The 16,382-nt window shown below is 43.5% G+C and overlaps 1 protein-coding gene across 1 annotated transcript in view; it reads right to left on the bottom strand.

Moving 5' to 3' along the window:
- LOC104910067 (protein eva-1 homolog C-like) overlaps positions 1-15,759 on the bottom strand; it is a 39,631-nt gene extending 23,872 nt beyond the window's left edge. Inside the window, exons 1-4 of the mRNA XM_019613623.1 lie at positions 15,707-15,759; positions 14,779-14,840; positions 13,298-13,512; positions 3,920-4,043 (exon numbers count right to left, since the gene is read on the bottom strand). Of these exons, the coding sequence (XP_019469168.1) occupies positions 3,920-4,043; positions 13,298-13,512; positions 14,779-14,840; positions 15,707-15,759 (454 nt within the window). The remainder of the gene's footprint in view (positions 1-3,919; positions 4,044-13,297; positions 13,513-14,778; positions 14,841-15,706) is intronic.
- Between the last annotated feature and the right edge of the window lie 623 nt (positions 15,760-16,382).

The raw sequence follows: 16,382 nt of genomic DNA, 5'->3' as shown, positions 1-16,382 counted from the left end.
CCACAACAGCCCTGGTGAACTCAGCTACGGTGGTACTGCTGGGATGCAGACAGGTGACATTATTTCTTCAGCATGACTTAATCAGCCCCAGAGATTCTGTACCCTGCCATGATCAGACCATGCTGCCCCTCCAGAAGTCTGGCACACAGAGCAAACATTTACTAACTCACAATTATACATGATCTGTAGGGAGGGATGAACAAGCACTGAATTGTTTGAATAACAGTGGTGAATCCAGATTTCAGATACAGGGAATTCACGCGAGACCAACTAAATAGTATATCAGTTCCCTCTAATTATGTGTTCCTGTAGCCTGCCCAGTAATTATACTTAATGGGTCTTAATCAAATTGGCACATTACCTGAGAAATAATTGGATTTGGGTGCAATTTTTTAATGATTCTGAGAGGTACCCTGGAGATTGAAATTCTCAGTCTGGTCAGCCCGGCACGAGGCCGCAGCGTGCTCTGGATGCAGATCTCTGGCCGCCTCGGCACTGATAAGTTAAATGTGCCAGGTCTCTGGTGGTGAGGCCAACTGGCATGGAAGAATTTGTAGCCACTGTTATAAACTTCCTTAGCTTCTAAAATAGGGTGACTACATCCAAACCTTCTATTGGAAATCATCCCTGGCCAGTGCTGAACATCAGATTTGGGCCTGGGAGTTGCTCAGGGCAGCACTGGTTGGCCCGCCTTCAGCAGAGCCAGGGCCCTTATTGGAGCCCCCACACCCAGAGCAGCTCCTTGGCACTGCTTGTTTGAGGCTACATCAACGCTTGCACTTGAATGGCTTCAGGTCTCACTGTTGGGAATAACACTCCCCATTCTGCAGGGATCCTTTGGGGATCTTTAGTGAGGCTGCAGGTAGCAGGATGATCTGCTAAAGCTGTCCCAAGCACATATCTGAGCCCTCCAGAGGCAGATGAGTGTTCGCTAGACCCCAGAGCAGCAATTAGATTACTGGAGACCAGCACAAGACTTCCCAAACCACACAAGCCATTGTATTTCTCACTACCTCTAGTCAAATAAACACCGTGAAAGCAATCTCCAAGCAGTTACTGCAGCACACCGTTTACTGGAGCCTCATAATTTGGAACATCTGGGGCTTTCAGTTTCAGCGTGATATACTGGTCCACTTTTCCTTGAAATTCTGCCTCTGAGAAACCAAAATAGCACCTTGCCTTATGAATCAACCCTGCAATACCAGTGAGCATTGAAATCATTAGATTTCAAATGCACCATAACGTCCATGAGACATAACTGCAGTTATAGTGGCTGGAAGGCACGGCTACATCTTCTATTATTCTTCAGCAAAGGTATAACTAAGCACCACTGACTCCAGTACTGCTTTTTGTTTTTAGATAACTGCATCTATATAAGGACCTTTTGAGGCTCAAGTGCAATTCTAAAAGTGGGAGGGCTTTGGCATCTTTATATTTTTTTTAATGTTCTGTGCAAATTCTGTAGGCCTCTTTCCAAAGTGCTTCTCATATCTGTATACAGAAAGCTTCATGTTCCTTCTACCTAGGTGAGCACTTAACCAAGGCAGCTACCTTCAGTTGCATGATCACGCCAGGCTCCCTCAATAGGCAAAAAATTAAATCAATAAAAATAAAGAAATAGATATCTCTAGAATACAATTCAGACCTTAAGAGGCTTCTTATTAAAGCACTACTATGCCTACTGTTAAAAAGAGACATAGCCCAAAAAATTGCATCTGTCTTCTGTAATCTTCTGGGAATTTAAATCAGATGATCTTTCAGGCCCCATCCAATCTAAGCCATGCCATGACTCTGACAAATGATGGATCAAAGCATGTGTCAGGCAGTGAGCTGTCACCAGTGACACCAGTGACTGCTACAACTATGGGTGCTCAGACTTTCTGGAGCAGACCAACATTTCATGGGACCACAGCTTTTGGGATCACTTATTAAGCATGAAGGCCTTCCACCGGATTCATCCGTAGCTCAGAAGAAATGAGCAAAACGTATCCCGGTCCTGCACTGTGCGTTCTATGGAACCATCTTCATCAGTCTTCTCATTAACATTCTCCGAGCAGCAGAGTGAAAAAGCTTGGTTACCAGAATCAAGCATTTCTGAGGCTTAAAGTTTTGAATCATCAAAGAAAGGTATCTCTATGCAAGGCTAGAGATGCAAGGCATTGGTATCTCTATGCAAGGCTAATCCTCACATACTTTAAACTTGGTTATTAATGCTGCGGGTTTGATTAAGGCTTGCCCAGTGGCAAAATGTTACTGGCAGATTACTATTTTACCCTGCAAAATGGGAAAATGCCTGAAAAAACTGTCTTGGGGAAATGTTTTTAAGCAGCTTCCCCTGCTCTCTTTTTCAGGAAAATCACTTACCCTGTACACACACACACACACACACTCTTTCATTTCTAGCATAGCTGTAATTAGCAAAGAATGCCAAGCCATAAATATTTATGCACAGATGGGATCCTGAAGTACTTTCAGAAGTTCAGTCTGGCCTCAATAGTCAGATTTCTCAAGTGGGCTTTCATACAAAACCCCCGGGTTTATGAGGACTTGTCAGAACACCCTGTTAATCACTCTGCTTCACAGAGATGTGCTTCTCACCTAACGGGGAATGTTCCAATCACTCAGAAAGCCCCACAGTAAATGCAGGTGCTACATTACCAACTTTTCATTTGAATTCCTCATAGGTTCTGCCAGATCTCTTTACTTAGCACAGGTCTCTGCATGCTGAGGCAGAAAGTATTCTCCTCTGCAGCTTAGTTTCTAAATATTTCTTCTGTTGTTTCAAATTTTTTTCTGAAATCAGTTATGTTTTACTTCCCTATGTAAACATCTTTTTTCCCCTCCAGAATTTTGCTGGTGTGATGGTAGAACCATGTCAGTAAGATAATCAAAAGGGCTGAAATCTCCAGGCTAATAACTCACAGGGTGTCAGCGTCCTTTCTCTGGATTAAATAAGGTGGCACAGTTAGTCACTGCTAGACTCTATCTGCCTCCAGGATGATGTGTCTGCTTCCAGAGCACCCGAGGGGAGCAGTGTCCACATCATGCTGACTGCCCTAGCAGGGCCAGGAATTGGCCAAGAAGGCGTCAGCTGTCCCTGTCTAAAACCACACTGGCCTCACTGCACGGCAGCTGGCATGACTGCTCTCCCAGTACCCACGCACTGGCCTCATTTAATTTAAACACGGCTAATGAGAAAAGCAAAGCAAAGGTTAGTATTTTCCAGCCTGATCTGGAAGCAATTAAAAGCTAGAGTATGATATGGCATGGTGAGTGTGCCGTTGACTTTTGGCCCTAACTGCTCACTTTAGGCACCTGAATCCAAAATCTTCATCCACTCAGGCTGTCACTATGCTGCTGTGGGCAGGAATAGAGGGAATGAGTCCCACTAGCTTAGTGGGACAGGATGGGCACTGAAGATCGTAGAGTCACAGAATGGTTTGGGTTGGATGGGACCTCCAAGTCCATCCAATCCAACACCTGCCGTGGGCTGGCTCCCCCTCACCAGATCAGGCTGTCCAGAGCCCATTCCATGGCCTTGGGTACCTTCAGGGACGAGGCATCTACAGCTTGTCTGGGCAGCAGTGACAATCTGGAACCAGAGAGCTGCAGCAGCCCCTCATTGCCAGCAGCATTGCAGGGCAGCATGAGCGAAGTCTTGGCAAAGGCTTCCACTGGCACCTGCAAAAACAATCTTCACTGCAGGCTGCTGGGAAGAGAGGAAGAGACAGAGCAGCAGCAAGAGCAATGCAGCAAATGAGGGGGAGACGGGAAATGCTCTGCACCCAGGCATTATGTTACACTGAAAATAAAGGTGGAAGGGAACAAAAAGTACCAGAAGTTCTTGCTGGCAAGGATTAAGCACAAAATTGTTTTTGTCTCACCAGAAAAAAAGCAGATCTGATGGAGAGATACTCACTTGGCCTGCACTTATACCACACGAGGAGGTATTTGGCTGTTTCAGGGCACGGATCTACGCCAAACAGCCGGCTGCTGACAAGGAACCGGCAGCTCCGTCTGTCCTGGCACTCATCTAGCATCTTCTGCAGCAGGGGATCACAAACATGGAACAGAAAACGAAAGCACTTCAGTATCACCCCAGGGAACCATCGAATACAGGCAAGTGGAAGGACAGACAGCATGGCAGTTCCTGCCTCCGTAGCCAGCCCCAGCAATGACTGCATGACCAGCTTAAAGCAATGGGTGCCGATGGAGCTGTGCAGCGAAGGAGAGAACTACAATTTGCACTATTTCAATGAGCACGTTTTCCTTTCATGCATGCAAAGAGAATGCATTAGACTGCTTGCAGAGAAGACTCATACAGTTTAATCATAGCATTTGGCAGCACCAGCAGTGTGTCCCAGGAAAAGCAATGTGGAGAGATGGATCAGCCCTGACTGTTAACAGCAGAGGCCCAAACACTGCCCACACCATTCTGCTTTAGCTTTCTCTGGAGATTCAGTTTCAACCACAGGTTTCAGAAAAACTCTCTTATTGGTTAAGAGGACGTTTTGGCAATAGCTGGTGTCCAGTAATTAGTCCTTGTGGTGTGAATGCTGATACTTATCCAGGTTGTCTGTTTTTAATAAAGCACACTCTCTTCCCTGTGACTTTTGCTTTCCTTTTAGCTAAACTCACCATGGGTCTGTGAGTCACAGGGTCCTCCTACCATTGGTATTTTGGGCCTTATCTCCATTTTTTTCACACTGCTTTTCCTCCAACACTTGCTTCCCACCTCCCCATTCATAACACTCAGAAAACCGTCTCAGAATCCACAGGGACAAGACATTCTGTCTCCTGCTAGAAAATAACTTCATTAAGAAAGATCAATGATTTTTTTTTTTCTAACCATATGATTCTTCAGAGCAGAAGTGGGGTGGAGGGCATATTATTAAGTGGAGCAGTAATTATGTTTTAATTCAGCTGGACGGCTTAGATATCCTCCTTTAGAGCCCCTAGAGCACTAACACTAACATAATGTTTGTCTGACACACATGAACCTGTGTCAGAGCGTTTTGAGACCGCAGAGCGAGGCAGTCCCACAACCTCACTCAGCCTCTGCCATTCAGAGCTATGAATTCCAGTCTCAAAACAATTAATTTCCTCTTGCAAGGAGTTGCTAGAAAATCTTCTCCCAGAAGCTCTCCCAGGCTCCCTTCAATTTCATTTTCTTGTACCCACCCTGATATTGGACTTTCTCACAATCTTATCCCTATGCTATTACCCTAAAGGCCACAGGAAGCCACCTAAACCCATTCTGTCTCTGCCTCAATGATTCTCTATTTTTGAGCTCTCCCTGAACATAATATCTATTATCTTCAGCATTATAACTCTGAACATCATCCTTTAAACAACAGCAATTTCTGCTCCAATTTCTGTTCAGTCTGGGAATGCCTCACTGGAAGTTGCTCACAGCTTCCTAAAGTTTTCACCTTTCAGGCTCATACATGCAAGAATTTGCGCCTATCCTGAGCACAACCTTTGTTTTAAATTTTAATCCACGAGGATTCAAGCCTTTTCTAGAGAGCAGAGAGCACGTGCTGCTGTTGTTTTGCACTCACGAAGGTAATAAAATGCAGGCATCTCATTTCAAAAAACAGGGCTTAGGATGGAAAGGATTAAAGGTGAACAGTATAGAAGGGCCTGCAAGCACTAGCCCTAGCTTGACCATTATGTCAAAATGCACAGAAACAGCATATTCCTTTTTCTGGACTCACAGGGTTAACAGCTAACTAAGCATATGAAATTTAATTTAATGCAAAAACCAAAGAATTGCAAAGGAATTCAAGTAAGACCTCCATGCAGATACCTCTTTTGATCTCACGAGGCAAGGAATAGATGGAACAACTCTTGAGAGCTTCATATATGGCAAGAAACGTTCTCCAAATCATAGTGGACCTGAAAAGATTTTCTGCTACTGCTCAACCACGACTTTACACCTACGCAGTGCCACAAATATGCAGCTAAGGGAAAGAAGGAACACCGTGAAAGTTTTCTTTCCCACAAGGGAGTTTCCTTTCCTCAAAGGCAGCACCTCAATAGCAAACCTTTCCAAACCACACGGGTAGAATTTTCACCACTGAGTATTAGGGGCTTGGTGTTGTATAATAGGTGCCACCAAAACCAGTGGGAAAAGCACAGTGGATTTCAGAGACCAACAAGAAGCTGCTTTGGAAATTTCTGTTTCAACAAGCAACACATGTTCATCTGTCCTTAGGTACTGAACCAAGAGAAAAGCTGATTGCTTCACAACCTCAGGCTCCACAAATTGCCACTTCAGAACCACGGAAACATAACTGAGGTCAGACAATCATAATTGTCCTGCTCTGATCTGTGGTAACTCTTACTCAATATTTCCCAGGTCAGAGGAACATCCTGAGCTTCTTTTCAGTGGTACTGAGACTAACAGCCCTAAGGAGAAGTTTATTGCTAAATTGAGGAGCAAAAGTCATCCCTGCCATTGTGAGAGGGCAGAAAAGGAGAAATATTCCTTAGACTGAATACACCTTAATGACTCTTCTGACTGGTTTCATTGTTAATCTACAGTTTCAACATAATTTGATAACTGCCATAATTCTGCAGAGTTACTCCATGGGGAGGAGAAATCAATATTTCTTTTTCATTCACATAATTCTGATGCACCACCCCCAGGTTCTTAAAAAATTATCAAAAAATCATTAAGATTTCTGACTTCCTGCAAATTGTTTAGGAAAAGCCTTGGATAAAATTAAATATATCCATAAAGTGTAAAATAAAAACTGAAATTAGCAAACAAGTTATGCCAGACCTGACATCAATTTAAAACCTGGTGCATACAATTTTCACCTATCCTGACGTGCACAAAAAATGTATTCCCCATTACTATCAGTAGTACGCGCAATACTTGAACTCTGCAGTGACCCTACAAAACACACACCAACAGTGAAACTCATAGCAGGCCACGGACCAAGACCACAGCTTTCTGTTCTTACTCTTAAAAATCACAGTTCTAGGCAAGATCTGAGCTTCAGTGGATGCCAGATCACAGAACGGCCTGGGTTGGAAGGGACCTCAAGGATCACGAAGCTCCAACCCCCCTGTGCCATGCAGGGCCACCAACCTCCCCATTTCACAGCAGCCCAGGCTGCCCAGGGCCCCATCCAACCTGGCCTTGAACACCTCCAGGGATGGACGGGGCATCCACAGCCTCTCTGGGCAGCTGTTGCAGCAGCTCACCACTCTCACAGCAAACAACTTCCCCCTCACATCCAACTGAAATCTGCCCTGCCTCAACTTCAAACCATTCCTCTTGTCCTGCTGTTATCTCCCCTTTCCAAGAGCTGATTCCCATCCCTTATAGGCTCCCTTTAGGTCCTGCAGGCTGCACTGAGGTCACCCCGCAGACTTCTTTTCTCCAGGCTGAACAAGCCCAGCTCCCTCAGCCTGTCTTTGTAGTGGAGGTGCTGTAGCCCCCTGATCATCTTTGTGGCTCCTCTGTACCCTCTCCAACAGCTCCCTGTCTTTCTTGTATTGGGAGCCCCAGACCTGGACACAGTGCTGCAGATGGGGCCTCACAGGAGCAGAGCAGAGGGGGACGATCACCTCCCTGTCCCTGCCATTTGCTTTCTGAGCTGCCTGAGCACACTGCTGGCTCATGTTCAGTTTTTCATCTATCAAGATCCCCAGGTCCTTCTCCATAGGGCTGCTCTCAAGGACTGCTCCTTCCAGTCTGTATGGATGCTGGCCACCCTTCTTCTGATGGAGCCCAGGATCTCATTTGCTTCCCAAGCCACATGAGCACACTGCTGGCTCATGTTCAGTTTTTCACCCACCAGGACACCCAGGTCCTTCTCTGCAGAGCTAAATGCAAACATTTCTGAACTTGGAGATGATCAGCTAGACTGACCCCAGGAAGGCTGTGAGTTTTCTTGATGGTGTGTGAGTATCCCGAGCTCACAAGCGTTTGATGAATGGCTGAAAAATTCAGGCATTCTATTCTTTTCTCACTGTCAGTTGTTAAGATGGAAATACACAATCAGGAAAAAAAAAATGCCCGTGAGCAAAATGAATTTGCATAGAAATAGTTTTAATAGAAACACAAAATGGCTCCCAACCTGTATACATAATCAGCTGTTTATGCTAAAGTCAGTTAGTAAACTTCTGAGTAACACAAAATGAAGTCATGTAGGATACATCATAAGTAAAAAAAAAAAAAAGGTCACTCCAACAAAAGAAGGTGGAGGAGAAATTCCTGTCTGGCATGAAAGAAGAGGGAGGACACTTTAATTGTGTTGTGCCATTTTATAATAGTTTTTCATTGGTAAATCAAGCCTGAGGGCTGACAGCCAGTGCTGAGGAGGGAAGCTGTGGCTGCTTAAACCCATTCCATTCTCAGGTTCATGACTGAGCTAAGAGGCTGCAAGACTTGGAGGAGATAGAGAAAGAAATGTGAACTCAAGTAAAACAAACACTAATCTAACCCCTGTGATTTATGCCCTGGATTAATCTCACTGCAGTGACCCAGGTCCTAAAGCAGCCTCAAGCTCAAAACCATGTCTTGCAGAGGACACTATAGATGAAACACATTTCTTGTGCTCATTCTGCTGAGCTTGTTATAGCAATTGCTCGTGGTCATTAGTTATCAACTGTTTAAATCTGGAACTGAATGGGACCTCTGAAACAAGGCTGTCCTCAGCTATTCCCAAGGATGCACTCATTTTTATTTGATCTCTTCAAATCACCCTTCAAGAAATACTTCTGTTCATGCTTAAAATAGACCACAATGGAGCTTAAAACCCAAGGTAATTCAATTTATCTTAGCTCATAGTACCTTGCAGTTGCTCATAGACTTAAAACATTCAGGGTGAAACCCAGAACCATAGAAGCCAATGATGAAATTCCACGGGAGCTGGGATTCTGACACACAGCTTCTCTCTGTACAGCCTCTGCCTTCAAAGGAACATAAGGAAGACTTCAGGGCGCATCAGTTCAGGCATGAAATCGCACAGAGGAACCCCACTACATGATTTCCAAATTGCATGTTACAGAAGATAAGAATTCAGGGCGTGAGCTGTACGAATGGATCAGAGCTGCGTTACAGATGAAGATGGGCACAGCATGGTACTAAGAATTTTACACAAGAAGATAACAATAATTAAAATATAATCAATCATTTCTAGGTTACACTCAGCCCAAGCACTGCTGTTATGTGTTGGTTTAACTCTACCATAGGTTGGTATTCTTCCATGAGCTTTGCAATGAGAAGTAAACAGAACAAACAAGGCAGCATTAGTTCTCTCCACGCAGACACACAGCACGATGGATTCATAATGGCTTTATGTCACGTTTTATTTGAATTTTAACTCTTTTATATATATCTCAGATTGCTAGTGTTACCTTAATACACTGTAATCTTAGTACTTTAAAGTTGCAATCTTATTTGTAGAGCCTTCTCCCAGTTCTGTGCAGATTGCAGTTAGTGCAGCAAGAAGATATTTGAAGGATCAGCTGCAGGGAAGGAAGGAGCACAGGAAGACCTGGAATCTGTACTGCTGAGATGCAGGTCAGTTGCCTACGGTCTCATCAAGAAACCTTCCCAGTCTGCTCCTCAGGAAAATAATTCAGTTTTGCCCAAAGCGCCGTATTCAAACTGTTCATTAAATTAGAAGAGCACAAAGGCCCTGGATTTGACCACTGATCTATGGCATGTTTTAGTGCTCCCCCGTGGACTTTCTGATGCTCACCATGGAGTTAGCAGAAGGAAACTATACCCACATAACTGGTGACACACACCAACACGCCAGACTGAAAAATAGCTGAAAATTGGGCGTGCATCAGCTCTGCTATGGAAGTAAATTCCAGCAGGGTGAGTAGTGCAGGCAGCAGTGGTACTAACATACTAAAAAACAGCACCAAGATTTTCCAGAGCTCCTCTGCAAGAGCCTTAAAAGAGCCTGGAGACAGTAATGTGCGAAGAACAGTAAATAGAACTAGTAAGAAATGCACTACAACTACTGCCTAATTAACCATTACCTACATTTCCTAACAGTGGGAAACTTAATCCGTGTGGAGGGCCAACTTCAAAGGGCAAGGAGGGCTAAGCTAAAGAAATACAAAAGGATACATAACTGAAAGTCATGGGACTAAAGAAAGGGAAAGCATAAAACAGAGTGAAGAAAAATCACTGAGAGCAAACCATTACACTGTCAAGCAGTCTTGGAAGCAGTGACAGAAGTCCCATGACTTGGAAAGTTTAAATTTACAGTAAACAAAGCATTAGGAGGCTTACAACTCAGGAGCAGTCCTGCCTCTTCAGGGAGACAGGAGCCTCTGCCTGTCATGCCTCTCCTTCCACTGCACTTCAAAATGCTCCGATAAGCTATTTCAGCCAAGCAAAGGCATCAAAGATACAGCAATTTAGAGATATCTGTGATCTCTGCATCAAACAGATCTTCAATTTGCAAATCATTAGCCGGGGAGATGATTGCCAGAGAACTGTATTTCAGACAGTGCACAGTTTGTGAATGAAGCTGCACAAGTTCCGTAATTTTTTATAAGAGCAGCTTTGGCACTGCAGTAACCTCTTGTGCACCCTCACCTCACTGCTCACGAGCACCTGCAAAACAAACAGCACAGTTTGATGAAGAGTTACCCAAACTGCTCTTGAATTCACTGAAGTCTCTGAAACTTTTCCTGCTCAAATTGTCTGTAAATCCTGGAAATTTGATGTGCAATCTGACAAGCTCTGAGCTCTCTCTGCTGTACTGACCACAGAGTGGTCTGGTGTAAATGCCTTTCTTCCTTTTTGTCATTTTTCCCTCTCTTTCCCTCCGACCATCATCATCTTACAGGTTGTTTGGAGACAAGGGGAAGGGCTCTTCCTCTGTGTCTTTATAATACCAGTACAGCAGGACCCCAGTTCCTGGTGAGGACATCTGTGGCTGTCACATCAGTGACACTGTACAACATCCTGGGACTGGGCATGGCAAGTAACCACCACCCGTCCCAAAAAGTCACAGTAGTTGAATCATTTTCTTCTGCTTTGTATTTTACTTTACCACTTGGAGAAAATAAAACCTTCTTCCATAACACACAGACACCTCCAGCTCCATCGCCTTCTGACCAACTCTCAGCTCATGATTCAGAAGTCTTACAGCCAATGGAAAGTTTACCTAATATTTTGATCACCAAGAGGTCAGCTTTCCTCTGCTTTCTATCACATAAATCTTCCTTTTAAAAAAGGGGGAGGAAGTGCTCAGGGTGTCCTGTGGTTAGCATGCAAGGAATCTGCTGCTCCCTTTTGCAGGGCTGCCTCATACACTGCAGAAGTGCCTGTGGGAGAAGGTGACAGCAGAGGTGTGTCAAGTATCTCACTTCAGGCACATCCCAGCTAAGGGTACTTCCAGCAGAACTCTACAGAGAAGATACAGAAGAAAGAGTTCCAAACCAGACTCCTAATATGAAAGGGTGAGTGGGCAATTTCTACACCCTCAGCTTTAAATCATCTTGAATATAGCTTTGTGAATATAGCACAAATCTCTCTTACTTCCTACAACACATCTCACGTGTCTTGTGTTTAACAGGGGAAACTAAAATTAGCACAGTGGAATAGGAGGCAGGAGGCTGTTTAAAAAAAACAAATAACATCTGGCTTTCAACACAACTTGATTTCTGTTTTTCTGGTATCTCCATACATGCAGTTTGGGGTCACTGCCTTCATATTTGGACACATTCTCCCAAATGGAATGCATTTCATTTCAAATAAAAACGTGATTAAGCAAAGCATCCTGGCCACTCGTCACCTAAGACTGGACTAGCATTGGTTGCCTCACCGTAATCAACACCTTTTTTTCCTCTTTTCAACATTGTTTCTTTGTCTGAACTGGACATTTAGAGGACATAGAGCTGCTAATGAGTGTAACTGCTATGCACAGGTAGCATTCAAAGGGAAGAGTATTAGTACCTGTCTCTTACACTCCCTCCAGGCCAACCTCGAGATAAGAGCATATGCAGTATAGTATGTAGTCATGGGCTTGATTAGACATGCTGATTTTGCATACTTAATTTGGTAAGGTTTGGTTTAGCTGGCTTTTTAAATTAGCACCAATCAGAATACAAACATAACTGTCCTGTTTATAGCAACCACACAACCAAGTTTCAAAACAACAGTAATAAATCCAATTTTATTGTCCACAATTTTCCTTTCTGTGTCCAATTTTCTTACGTATGTGCATTTGCACCACGTAGATGCAGGCACCTTGTTATTCAGCTTGTGGAGAGTCTAGCTTACCCTTCAGGGAGGCATCACCCTTTCCAGGACTGAGAAAGATGAGATCCAGCTCTCATTTACACTATCTAAAGATTTCATCTCCCTTGCTCTCAAATTCTTCTGGTTGCTTTAAGTGGGCCACTCACTCAAAGGAGATGAGCTTATATGCACCGGTATCGATGTTTCAAGTAAATTTAATGATGAAAAGAAACAAAAAAGGGAAGGCAGACCTCTGCTAAAGCCTTCAGTCAGAAAAAATCCTGGATGAAAGAATGAGAAGTGATGGGGGAAATACTGGCCTTTATGCAAATTATAAATGAAATTATTCACTAGCTCTGTGGGTTCATTAATCTAGCTCTAAGTTTTACTATAAACTACTATTGATTCATAGCTATAAACACACAGCATGCTAAAGAAAAGTTGAAGTCTTTGCCGTAGGATTTTCAGTCTCAAATTGTGCACGTAGAAAGAAATGGCCCTTCTTTTACACTGGGGAGCAGATCACTCATCGCAGATCAGCCAAGTCATGTTTCTAATTTTTGTTGCTCTTACTGACAGCTGACTCACAATGGCATCTTCCATATGATCCTCTGATCTGCTGAAGTTACATATGCATACAGTCAGCATTCCCTACAGAAATGGACAGAGGTGGTTAAGTGGGAGATAACAAGCTTAAGTGATGTATTATCACTTACAGTGGCCTAAGAGCCAAATGAGTCAGGAACAGAACTCAAGGATTGTCTCTGGGTTTCACATTACTGAAGTAATTACTCAAAGCCTCTTGAGACAGGATCATTTCTGAAGTAAGAAGCCAGAGAAACCAGAAACAGCAGAGAAACTCCTAAATGTGTTGAAAAAAGCTATTGCGAAGGAGAAGCATGAAGTCTTGAAACACAGTCCAAACATAATCTGGTCTTCCAGTATACTCCTTTTTAATCATATACCTGAACTATTATTGACTAGAACCATAGGAAAATTAAATGCCTGCCTAGGAAAGAACTCCAAAATGAGCAGATCCAGTTTAACATATAATAAACATATAATAAATACCTGAAGGGAAGTGCCAACTGAACAGGCAACATCTTCCTTAATTAAAGTCGCGTAGGAGTGGGGAGAGCGAGAAGGACACATCTGATGACTTGGTACAATTCTGCCATAGAAAGAAGACTGGATGCTGATGGTGGTTCTGTGAGGGCATCTCAGGGAGACATATTCTCCATCACAGGCATGGTCAGTGTAATTCTTTAGTACTTGTGATAGGTAACCTGCAAAGAAACATGACACAAACCATCATTAGTGACAGGTAAGTTAGTTATTAAGTTAATTATTAGTATACTAGTGCAGTTTAACAAACACAACTAAACCAGTGAAGGCCGTAGGTTTTATTACTCATCTTCACATATAGGAAAAGAAGATAGACGTTGACAGAGTCTGAGAGAGAGAGATTGAGTGATTCACCCTTCAGTAGTGTTATATGTCCTTAGAGTCTGAAGCATCTGCATATTGCTTCCTCTTAGTCCACTCATACCACTTTCATTGATACAATCAAGACTACAGGAAATGCAGCAGAGCCAGACTCATCATTTACGCTATATCCAGATACTACATGCAACTTCTGGTCCACCAGTACAAGAGAGCCATTGACAAATTGGAGTGAGTACAGCCATGGGTCACTGAGATGGACAGGAGCTGGAACACTTGACCTGCTGGAAATAGGCAGCTTTTGGGGAAAATAAAAGCAGCCTGACAGTGGGTATAGGGAGGTTATCAAGGAGACAGAGTTAAATTCTCCACAGGAACACATGCTGGAAGAACATCAGGCACAAACTGCAATGGGTATTTCAGGCTATGTATATGGAGTAGCTTTTTACAGTGAGGGGAGACAGTCAGTGGAGCAGGGTACCAGAGAGGTCCGACAGTCTCTGTTACTTCAGGATCCCCACGAATAAAGCTGAGTAACCTGATCTGATCTCGTAGTTGACCCTGCTCTGAGTAGGAGGTTGGACTAGATAACAACAGTCCCCTCCTACTCCAGCTTTCCTGTAACCCTACAAGAGTAACAGGTAAGAAAGACCCAGACTTAGAGCTGCTAAAGGGTAAATCTGGTGCAAGTACTTACAGCTTGTTGGATGAGAACGCCATGGCACACCAGTCATACTTTGGATCTCCCTTCACAATATACTATTTCACTTTCTGGGTTGTTCCTTCTATTCAAGGACTTTGACACAAAAGTTTCCCTTCTCATTTTTACCAAGTTTCAATAAAGTTAGAAGAAAAACCAAATGCAGAAACCAAATCTCTTCTGTAGTGGCATTATTCATAATAATAAAGTTATTAAAAAGAACAAAGCATGACAAAAATCTCATTTAAGTTATGCTGAGCTAAACAGGATTGATTGCAGTCAGCTTTCCATGGTGTAACATAACAGAAAGCAGAACAGTGTCAGCTGAGTAGCCCTAGACTGCAGCAGGTGAGGACTTGCTCAAATGCATCAGCAGTGGGCACAGAAGCAAAAGAAAGGAGTTGCTTACCTTCAGAAGACCTCAAGCATGCAGGGATCTCCAGAGGGATGAGTGTGATTCCACTGCCAACCCTTAAATGAGGGCTGGGAAGGGGTGGATCCTGGCTCCAGCCCTTCTGGTCACTCATACATTGCATGCAGCTGAGCTCCCCTGGGCTGGCTCTGCCTTCCCACCCAGTGCTCCACCACTGTTTCAAGTGCTCCATTACTGTTTCAAGCTGTGACTTTTAGCATTTCCACCATACATGGCAACAGCCCCAAACCTTGACACACTCAAGCCTGAGGAGGAATCATGGTGGTGCTGATACAGAGACGTTCACTCAGGGAACTCTACAGCCTGCCCAAGTGCAGCAGCAGCCATGGGTCTGTTCAGCCCTCGATTTCTTACTCTCTCAGTGACTTCAGAAGTCCCCTTCCCAGCCCTGGCCACCAACAGAAGCCTATCATTATATATTCAGAAGCTTAATCCCACAGTATCCTGTCTCTGTCTTCCTGTACTTCTTTCTCTAGAAGTAGAATAGAGAGGAAAAACAACACCCAGACAAATTTCTAAAAGGAAACCTGACATATATCTTGCATTTTTAAAAAATAGCAGAAATGTGATTATCCTCTCAGTTGGCCATAACCATGAAATGAGTTGGACTGGTACCTCTGTAAGCTATCCAGTATTATCTTTTGCTTAAAGCAGGGGCACTTTACATCAGCTTGCTCAGAATCTAGTCCAGTGAAGTTCTGAGTATTTCCACAGGGCCTTCAGAACTTCTCTGGGCAATCTGTGCCAATGCTTAACAACAATTAAGTTTAAAAACAGGTGTAACTGATTCTTTGTTGCCTCTGGTTGTACCACGGTGCATTTCAGAGAAAAGTTTCTGGTTTCACTTCATCTGTAAGCAAATAGCAACTGGATCCCACTCTCCTTATTCTTTAGTTGCACTCACTGTTGCAAGGCGCACGGCTTACTCGCGTTCATCGGCACATTCTCCAAGACCATTGTGATAATTTACACAAGGAAGCACAAATTGTGGTTTGAGAGAATTCGTGTGGCTTCCTGAGAATCATTTCAATGTCAAATTGAGCTGTATCTGCATCTGAAGGTTATCTTTACTCACTAAATAAATTATGCCCAGGGCCTTTTCTCTGGCCCCCAGTCTATAACCAACAATTTCCTCTTACATTCTAAAATAGTACATCCTCATTTAGATCTTTGACTAGGAATAGTTCTTTATCCACACTAAACTGAAGTCTTGCACAGGAGATGTGTGAAAGAAGATTAGCTCGAGGGAACTTTAAGGCACCTGGAACAGCAGTAATCATTGCTCTTAGAGATAATGAATGCACAGTCTTGTAATACCATTAGACAAGTAAGCTTCAGTTACAAGGGCTGAATTCACTGATATTTCTACATTTTAACCTGTACCATCATCTAGCAATTCTGCTGCTGCTGTGCACTAAGGTGTGTGCCAAATAGTTATTTACTCAAATCAACATGTTAATTTTCAAATCCCCAGGGAAGTGTTGGCTTATAAGAAGGTTGAGACACGGTCCCAATAACTACAGTAAGTAACAGGACAGCATGAGATCAGGGAACACAATTATTTAATTTATTGCCTTGAT

This window comes from Meleagris gallopavo, chromosome 2 (assembly GCF_000146605.3).
Source record: "Meleagris gallopavo isolate NT-WF06-2002-E0010 breed Aviagen turkey brand Nicholas breeding stock chromosome 2, Turkey_5.1, whole genome shotgun sequence".
Taxonomy (NCBI): Eukaryota; Metazoa; Chordata; class Aves; order Galliformes; family Phasianidae; genus Meleagris; species Meleagris gallopavo.
Note: the sequence above shows the minus strand (reverse complement) of the source record. Positions and strands in the feature narration are given on the sequence as shown.